At 35.3% G+C, this 10079-nt stretch overlaps 1 protein-coding gene across 1 annotated transcript; it reads left to right on the plus strand.

Annotated features, from left to right (window-relative positions):
• Positions 1 to 2967: 2967 nt before the first annotated feature.
• Positions 2968 to 4020, plus strand: LOC131858445 (ADP-glucose phosphorylase-like). The gene has a single exon (XM_059211684.1). It carries the CDS (start codon positions 2968 to 2970, stop codon positions 4018 to 4020), a length of 1053 nt encoding a protein of 350 aa, XP_059067667.1.
• Positions 4021 to 10079: the final 6059 nt, after the last annotated feature.

The raw sequence follows: 10079 nt of genomic DNA on the forward strand, positions 1-10079 counted from the left end.
CATAATCAATCATTCCTTGTGGAATATCCACAAGGTTCAGATTAGTAATCTGCTCAACAGTAAGCTTGCAGTAGTCTATCATGAGAACCTCCATTTCTATATGGAGATCTACCCAGATATCCTCAATATGATGCACATGTACGAAGGACTTTTTGGTCTTTTCCTTCATACCCCAATAGTCAAAATCTGCCCTGGACTTAAACCTTTTGAGTTTAATCTCCTGCATCTCAATCTCCATAGCATTGGCTTTGACAAATGTGACAAGAGAATACCAGCCAATCTTCAATGGGTTTGTTGTAGAAATCCCCAATCCGACCTTATGTCTGACAAATTGATGAGCGTTTATAACCATGATCTGTTTTCCCAACTCCATAAGAATGATCTTATCAGTCGGGTATCTAGGAAGCATGCATGGCTACCCACTGTAGCATCCGACTCTTACATTAGTGAAAGTTGGGAATTGAAGAAACAAGCACCCATACTCATTCATTCTTTCCCATGCTTCATCTGACACCCTTTTGTTCTTTAGAGTCTTGTCAAACTGGCACATGAAGTAACCAAAGAATGCATCTTGAACCCTTCTGAAATGTAATCTGTTGGGTCTCAAAGATAGCTGATCATAATATTCCCACACAGGTATAAGTGAGTGATCACCCTTGGTAGAAAGACCAGGGAAATATCTGAGTGATGTTGCCAAATACACTAAGTATGAATTCATGTAGAAAGTCATGGTAGTAGGGACTGCTGCAAGTTGTTCGCACAAAGCATCACTGATAATCTCTCCCCATGATATATGATGGGACTTCCTTATAAACATGGTAAACTAATACATCCAGGGCTCAAAAACATTAGAGTGTTCAAGACCCATCATCCTGCTGAGGAGAGTAATGATGTCTCCAATTTCCCACTTAAAGTCACAATGGTACAACCTAGCCCACCTCATGAAGGTGGCTCATGGCTCATGAATCCACCTATTAATATGATGTTTACAGTCCTTTTCCCTCTTGAAATAGTACTCAACTGCACTATCCTTTAAAATTTCCATATAAATAGGTGTTGGTGGTATTTTGAAGACTTTCTCAATAGTATACACATCAAGGCAGATTATTGCCTCACCATCATCATTTCTAATGGGTCTCGTCTCCTTGTCAAAGTGATGGGCACAAGCGAGAACAAATTCATGTTCTAGGGCAACCACTGGAAAAAAGATGCATGATGAATGTGGTTGTCCAACAACTGCTGCATATTACTATCCTGTGGATCCTCCACCCTCTTAATGAATTCTGACATGTCCACATGCCCTATCTCCGTGTCCTTTATGTGATCCAAAGGAGAGGAAACTTGCGAAGGTGAAACTTCATTCTAGTACTTGTCATATTTATACTTTATCTTCTTCAGAATGGGAGAGGATGGTAAATCTGATATTGAAGGACAACTTGGTGTACTATGATGAAGACTTAAAAGTGTCAACGCAACATTATAATCAGCCGCAACTAACATTTTTCCTTCTTCAAATGGGAAGAAATCTATCTCTTGCACTTCACAACTTTGTGAGAGAAAGATGGGAAATAAATGGGAATGCTGGAAATTTGACTTTGACCAATTTTGGATCTTGGGTAAAGTTTTACAAGTATACAAGTGAGGAAGAACGAACATGCAATCGGATTTTTAAAACCCGAATGCAAGTATACTTGTAAAATGGAAAATGGAGAAATGAGTGAAAAATGAGATTTAGACTTGTGAGAAATGATGTGAACGGAAAGTACGGATATAGGCAATATGGATGGATAAAAATGGGAAGATTTTGGGAATGTCATTTTTAAGAGAATGGGAAGAATTTTCAACATGCAATTCGGTTCTAAAAACCCGATTTTGGAGGGATGGGTGTTTTTCATCTTTGCAACTTGGAATTTCAACAAAAGATGGTTAAATTCTTATAACCATAAGGGAAGACCAATTATTTTCATCTAACTTGTAATCGGGATTTAAAATCCCGAATACAAGTAAAGAGAGAAAATGGGGAAGAACAATGCAATTCACAAATTGATTTGCAAAGGGGAAAATCTCTCTCACAAAACTGATTTTGGGGCAAAACTAACATATATACAAATTTACAACTATAATGGAAAAACAAGAAAACAAGAAAATGAAACAAGAAGAAAATAAAACATACCTTGCTTTAATTCGAAATGCCTCTTCAAAAGATGAAACAATCTTTGACTGAAGAAGACAATCCCTTAAAAAAGCAATAAACGAACTCCCAAAACCCTAGCCACATTTTTGAAAAACGTCTTTAGCAGCAAAAATATGGTTGAAGATGCAAGAAAATAGGCACAAGAACTGGTCAAATCTTCCTTTAATCTCAATGTCTAGGTGAAGGAAGCAAAAATGACTTAGGGAAGAAGAGATTCGTGGCACTTAAATCCACCAAAACGTGGCTTGGAAGAATCACGTGTTTGCTTCAAATGCCTTCAAAGCAGAAAATGAATATACTAAATGGCGTGGAGAGTTTGAACATGCATGGAAATAGCATGAGAATCCAAAACATCTATTCTTCCCAAAAAATCTCCACAAAATTTGCTTGAAATCTTCAACAAATCCACCTTCTTGGTTGGGTGGGTTTTTGGAAATGAAGAACACGTTTTATTTTGCATGAAACAATGAAAATTGGGTTTTGGACTTCATATTACATGTTTAAAATTTTACTTTTCTTTCCAAAAGGCAAAATCGGGTTTTAAAAACCCTTTAGCAAGTTTAAAATGCCTCTATTTTCTCTTATGGAGCAAATCGGGTTTTTGAGACTCAATTGCAAGTTTTAAAAAAGTCACTTTATCTCCATTCTAAGCAAAATCGGGTTTTGGAGAGATAAAGACAAGTTATAATAACTTGTAAAGGGGAAAATAAAATCCCTTCAACAAGTTTTAATAACTTAACACATGACCCATTCATCCTCTTCCCATACAAACAATGCAGTTCTCTCAGAGTGCCATGGCAGGAGCTGAAACCCCAAAATTGGCAGGTTTGGAGTTGAGACATGATTCAATTCTAAACAAATGGGTTATCATTTCTCCTGCCAGAGGAAAATGCCCCTCTGATTTTAAATCTACCGTAAATACTTCAAACCAATCTGCAAGCCCCTGCCCATTTTGTCTCCATCATGAACACGAATGTGCTCCTAAAATCTTCAGAATCCCTGAAAACGTTTCAGAGTGGAAATTAAGAGATAAAAAATCTCTACCCAGCTGTGTCAATGGAGAACAGAGAATAAAACCCCACATTGACTCATGTGCTGACACTCTTCCTAGATTTGGTTCCCATGATGTAATTATTGAGACTCCCGATCATGCTATGACTTTGGCTATCATGCTCGACTTGAATATATTTGATGTTTTATGTGCATATAGAACAAGAATCCAACAACTTGCCAGTAATCCGCACATCAAATACATTCAGGTATTCAAAAACCATGGGGAAACAACAAGAGCATCGATGAAGCATTCTCATAGTCAGATCATTGCCCTTCCCATTGTCCCAAGCAATGTGGTTACCCAACTCAACAATGCCAAGGAATATTTTACCAGGACGATGAATTGCAATCTTTATGAGTACTTGAGAAGTGAGATTCAGTCCAAAAATTTGTCGCTAGAAGAATCTTCCCACTTCATTTCATTTGTTCCTTTTGCAGCTTCATTTCCTTTCGAGACTTGGATTGCTCCTAAGGATCATGCTTCGTGTTATGAGCAGATAGAAGATGAACAGGCAATGGATCTAGCATATATTTTGAGGCGTGTTCTGCAAAAGTTGAACCACCAATTAGGAAATCCTCCTTATAACTACATGATTCACTCATCACCTCTTAGAGAATCATATGAACCTTCATATTGTCATTGGTTTATACAGATTATGCCACAACTCACTCATCTTGGTGGCTTTGAAATTGCAAGTGGTTGTTATATCAATCCAATATTTCTAGAGAATATTACTACAATCTTACGAGGAGTGAATTTGCAAAATCAGTGATCTACCTGTAATTCTTATTTCCAGAGAAGTAAATACATTGGTGTCTTTGCTTAAAAAAAATAAAAAATAACTTAACACATGTAATAGGGGAATAAAATCCCCATTACAAGTAAAAAGACTAAAATAGGAACTTTATAAAAGTATTACAAGTGACTTTTTAAATTTGCAATTTAAAGTTAACTTGTAACTTATCCCAAAAATCCCTATTATGACTTAAAAAGCCATAAAGGATCAAGGGGGAAATAAAAAGTAAGTTACAAGTTCTGTTTGAATAAAATGCACTTGTAATTAGCTAAAAATCTCCCTACAAAGACTAAAACAAAGAAAAACATTAAAACTTTCAACTTAAGGAAAATTTCCCATCCGCAGTTAGGGAGAAAAAACCCGAAATTGAAGGAAAGGCATAGCAAACGAACCCAGAATGTGATGAAATTTAAAATATTGTTCAAGGATGGATTGAGGATTAAACCAGTCCAAGGGGGAAGCAAAATTATTCCTCGGGAAGTGTGCCACAGAGTAAAATTTTTACTTTTTGACAAAAATTTTATGTAACAGTCCATCATTTTTGAAAACAAAAATGAGGACAACAAGGTAATTGTCCAAGTTTGTCATATGTTTGCATTCAAGAGAAAGAAGGGTCATCTCCTTTCTTAGATATTCAGACATGAAGTCTTTGATGTCCTAAGGTCATTCATTTTCAACATTACCCTGTGACGACACTTTACTTATGGTTGGGTAGTGATTTCACTATTTGAGACTTGTTAGCCCAAGATCTATCAATTGTTATCTCTCAAACACATTAATAAAATCTCTAATTCATTTGAGACACCTACTTGATCATATGACTAGTGAAAAATATAAAATTCTACTTCAGCGCTGTTGTAATTGTCACACCCAAGTAGGTTTCATTACTTACAAGTCAAGGCAAGAAAATAAAAAAGAAAAAATGTTATTCCAAATATTCATCTCAAGGCAAAAGAGCAATGATATATAACTAAAATATCACACATGCAAGTGCGACAAAAAGCTTGAATATGGGAACATGCGAGTAACTCCATCAGGGCTATGGATGCCTATTAGCAATGGAGCAATATTTAAAAAAATACAGTCTATAACCTCGTTGGAGCTCTAAAATGTTGCTAGAAGCGAGTCTCTATTTGGGATGCTTTTGAAGTTAGAATAATCCACGTAGCTAGTTGTATACACCTAAAAATTGGCTATGAGCAATTAAATAAATATTTTATATTTATTTAATATTTATTCTTCTATTAAATAGTTAATTCGAAAAGATTAATTAATTTAGTTCATTTTCATATCTTTCTATTAATTAATATTTTATTAATTAATTCATTATCCTATTCTTTCGAATTAATTAAATATCTAATATTTAATTATCTTATTCCTCTAATTAATTAAATATCTAATATTTAATTATTCCTCTAACCAAGTTAATTAAATATCTAATATTTAATTATCTTCTCCAAACAATTAAATATCCAATATTTAATATTATTCTCCTATCCTATAGTCTCAAATATTAAATAATTCTCAAAATTATTTAATCCCTTTTCCAACTCACCCTCCATCTCCACTTCATCTTCCCTTTGCCAACTCATCAAACATGTGGCTAAAGAAATTAATAATCCTTAAATATTAATTCATGATTTATCTTCAACCTCCAAAATTAATGAAATTGTGTATGTACACACATTTCATAACCATTTCCTATATTCTCTCCAACACCCCCTTACATCTTGGGAAGGACTTGAGTCCACTTGTCCGACCATGCCTAAATTTCCTCCAGCCATCCCTAGATTCCCTTAGTCAGCAACCCAGTCAAGGTGAGATGAGTGACACTTGTCTTCTCCTTCCCCCTTTCTCTCAACCTTCACCTTTTCTCATAGCCATTCAAATCTATAGATCTGATCATGACCGTTGATCTAAGCCACATCATCTAATCCTCTCAAAGTCTATAAAATCAAGAGCTTCAGTTGAGAGGAAGTTAGTCTTCAAAAATAGTCTTCAAGCCAATCTTATGCATCCATGAGTTTTTGAAGCAAATAGCAAATATCATTTTAGCAATATAATCATATAGTATTATCATTTTAGCATAATCATGTAGCTTTGCATATCATACTATCAGTTAACTGCAAGTTATCAGTCCATTCTTCATATGCCATCTTGGAAGCCAACAGTGCATTGTCTGAGAGCACACCATCTGCAACCAGGAACAATGGAGTTAGGACACAATGAGACATAAGTCATGAAGGTAAAATAATATTTTATTTTAATATGTATTTCATGTAGTTTTATTGGTGGATTTTGGATTTCCTATATGCATTTCTATTGTATTTTGTGAAACTAACTTATCGCAGGCAACATTCTAAGGATGAAATTCAAGCTCACACACTAGTCATATAGGATGTTAAGGATCTTTAGTGAACACAAGAGAATGAATTAACTCATTTTCACACACATGGGAAAATAAGATCAATGTTTCAAGAACCAATGGGGAAGTTTTATGCGTCTCCATTTATATATCCTAGTCACTAAGTGTGTTAATTTGGATATTCCAAGGGACCTTAAGGATCGAATAGGAAATGCATCTTCATCATGCATATTGCATTAACATAGGTCATGCCAAAAATTCATTATCTCCACATGCATTCTGCAGATCATCATGTCATATAGGTCTGCATACTGGGGGCATAGCTGAAAAAATCCTAAAAAGTCCTGAAAAAATCCTAAAAACCATAAAAAGTACAAAATACCAAAAACATTCAAATATGATCCTGAAAAAATACCAAAATCATTCATATATGATCCTGAAAAAATCAACCAAAAACATTCAAATATCAATCCACAAAATCAACCAAAAACAATCAAAAAATCAATCAAAAAACTTGCAATAAAATGTTTCGCAAGAATCAAACACCCTAGCAGATATCTAGCAAATGCTTCGCATGAAGTTAACAAAGGATACAACTATCTACACAAACATCTGCAATCAACTGATCAAACTGTCTTATCAATCGTATCAATATCCATATCAAGTGATCATTATCTTGTCTTAAACAGAGATGGATACACTTGAAATCAAACATATTAGTCTTAAACGGGGTTCACAACTTTTTGAGATCAGACATTATCAACCATCACATCAAGTAACTGAGAAAAAAGGCACATATCAGTATAGCTGGAGAATCAAATTTAAATAATATAAAACTCCCTATTCTACATCATAGCTTCCATTGTTCTCAAACCAGTCTAGAGTTGGTTTTTCTTCTTGCCCCCAATCAATTAAATGTGAATGTATAAGGGGTAAGTCATTGCTTCCTTCTGTTGTAAAAGACTCTAATGACATGCATACGTGATTATTTTGAACATGTTTGACCGAATTTGGATGATCTGGTGTATGCTTATAGACAATGTCATCATAGGCTGTGTCACTTATCTCCTCTTGTTCTTGTAACTAAATTTGTTCTTGATTTGTGGACCTCCTTTGTGTGGTGGATACCCTTCTCAAGCCTGGTATAAGTTGTTGCAGTCTTTCTTCATCTGACTCATTTGGTAGAGCTTGTATTGTTTCCCTTGGCAAAAGTATTGAGAGAATCTAAGGATCAGGCTCATTTGCCAATGCTAAGCCCGTTTCTATTACCACATTTGCTTGTGCAGATATTTCAGGTACTATATTGTTAGATGATTTCGTATTAGTTTCTTGTGGAAGATGCCTCATATCTTCACCATTTGACTCCATACTAGGATATGTTGGTGCTTTCTTTTTTCTCTGAGATGAAGGGGGAAATACTCGTGTTGATAACTGATTCTGAGGTATGTACTCTGATGGTAGCCTAGGTTTGTTCAATATATCTAGTGTACACTTTCTTGCCTCTGTTATCTTTGGTACATGTTTATATCCTAACCCTTGATTCTTTGGGTTTTCCTCAGGTAAAATAGGTTCCAATCTTCCTTGTTTCTGTAGTCCCAAGCATGTGGTACAATCATACCCATGTTTTTGTAGCATCTTGAAACCGTTGCTATACTGATCTAAAGGTAACCTGGGTATCATCATGTCACCTTCTTCTTTATATATTCGTTGATTGATATATTCATTTAAGGATTCTTCCTATAAGTCTCCCCATCTAATGAATGAGCATGAATTTGAGTACTTTACTATCTCTTTTCCTTTATCTTGTTTCATCATAGTGTTCTGAGGCTTCCTAAAAGACCTAGGAGAAAGAGATAATTGTTTGACATTAGAGGTACTTGAAATGGAGTATTCCCCACAACCGATATCCTTAATCTGTAAAGAAGATGATGTAGGTGTATTTTCCTGTATTTTTGTGATTGTCAATGAATCCATTTGTGTAGTGAGCGGTGTTTCTTGATTAATGGGTACCTAATTATCCACACTTGCCTTTAAGTGATTACAGTGTTGAAATGGGTTTGGATCACCATGGATGGTAATTTCAATGCCATTGTATGGAAACTTAACACATTGGTGGAATGTTGAAGGTATGGCCTGCATGGCATGAATCCATGGGTGACCTAAGAGCATGTTATACCCTAGTTCTCTATCCAACACTTGAAAGGTAACCTCTATTGTGATAGGTCCTATTTGTACTGGTAGTGTGACTACACCTTTTGAAGGGCGTTCTTCATGATCATATGCTTTGATGTTTATTCTCTTTGAAGGATCAATGTGAAGTTCAAAATAACCCAATTCCTTGACCAACTTTAGTGTACAGATGTTAAGATCGGCTCCTCCATCTATAAGTACTCTTTTGACTTTCTTCTTATGTATGTAAGCTTCTAGATGTAGTAGATCATTAGGAACATCTTGTTTTGTGAAAGCAATACAAGTAACATCAGCCAAATTCCCTACCATGGATTGGAAAACATTTTCATCTATATCTCTGTCGACTATTGAATCTTGAAGTGCTTTATCCAGGATAGCTCTGTGATTTGGTCATATACGCAACAACTCAAAGGGTGATATCTGTGTTGGGATTTTCTTCAGTTGCTCAACCACATTATAGTTCCCTACTGCTGGTGACTGATTTGACGGTACTCCTTTACTTTTGATCTGCGGGTAACTACTGCACAATCTGTGTCTCTTGGATTTATTGTGATAGTAGCCACTATATTATCTCTTGTGAGGGACATTTCTGCAACATATGTTTTGTTATCAAGGTTTATTTCATATCCCATCTTATAGTCATCATGTGCAAGTCTGACATTCATGATTTGTGCTATAATTTCATCTTCAAACCATCCTGAATAAGGTGGTTCTCCCCCCCATTCCAAAAGACAAATATTCTCAGTTTTATCATATTTTGGTGCTTCTGACATCATGCAAACTTGGTTATCATAGTTATCAGTCCCTTGATTTTTCTCATCATGATCAAGTTGTTCTTGTGAATCAATATTTACTACATCCCCTGAACTAATAGCATGAACGGTATAGTCATATGAGACTTTTGTGTAGTTGGCAGTGTTTTCCTGTGTTCCTAAAGTTGATGCCTTACCTTTGTCATGTTTGACAAAAGGATCCTTAAAGATGGTGTGATTTGTGTTTGCTGAAGTTTTGTTGGTATCAATTGTGATGTCACCTTGATCTATTAGGTCCTGAATTAAGTTCTTCAACTTATAGCAACTTGCAGTCTTATGAACTTTTGTATGATGATAGTCACATAAATCATTATTATTCCACCATGTAGGTTTGAAAGGACCTGGTTCATATACTCTAACCTCTAGCAAAGTGATCATATTTGTCTGTATTAATTTCTTTAATGCTGATTCAATAGGCTCACCTAGTGGTGTGTAGTTCCTTTTTGGAGCATTCATCCTTGGGAACCTTGTGTTTGTAGGTTGTGCAACATTTGCGTTTGTTGACACTATGTTATTTTTTGTATGTGGACTTTTTATTCTGACTAGATGATTGAATTGGTCCTTGAAAATATACAATCAATTGAGCTTTGTTAACTGTATGAGTGTCTACCACACCATCGTTGGTCACATTCTTATTTCTTGACCATAACTTAGATTTATCATTGTTG

The sequence above is a fragment of the Cryptomeria japonica genome, chromosome 9, assembly GCF_030272615.1.
Source record: "Cryptomeria japonica chromosome 9, Sugi_1.0, whole genome shotgun sequence".
NCBI classification, from domain to species: domain Eukaryota; kingdom Viridiplantae; phylum Streptophyta; class Pinopsida; order Cupressales; family Cupressaceae; genus Cryptomeria; species Cryptomeria japonica.

What these genes read in the sequence shown, in the direction of transcription:
- LOC131858445 (XM_059211684.1), top strand. Translation starts at nt 2,968, where the DNA reads ATGCAGTTCTCTCAGAGTGCCATGGCAGGAGCTGAAACCCCAAAATTG.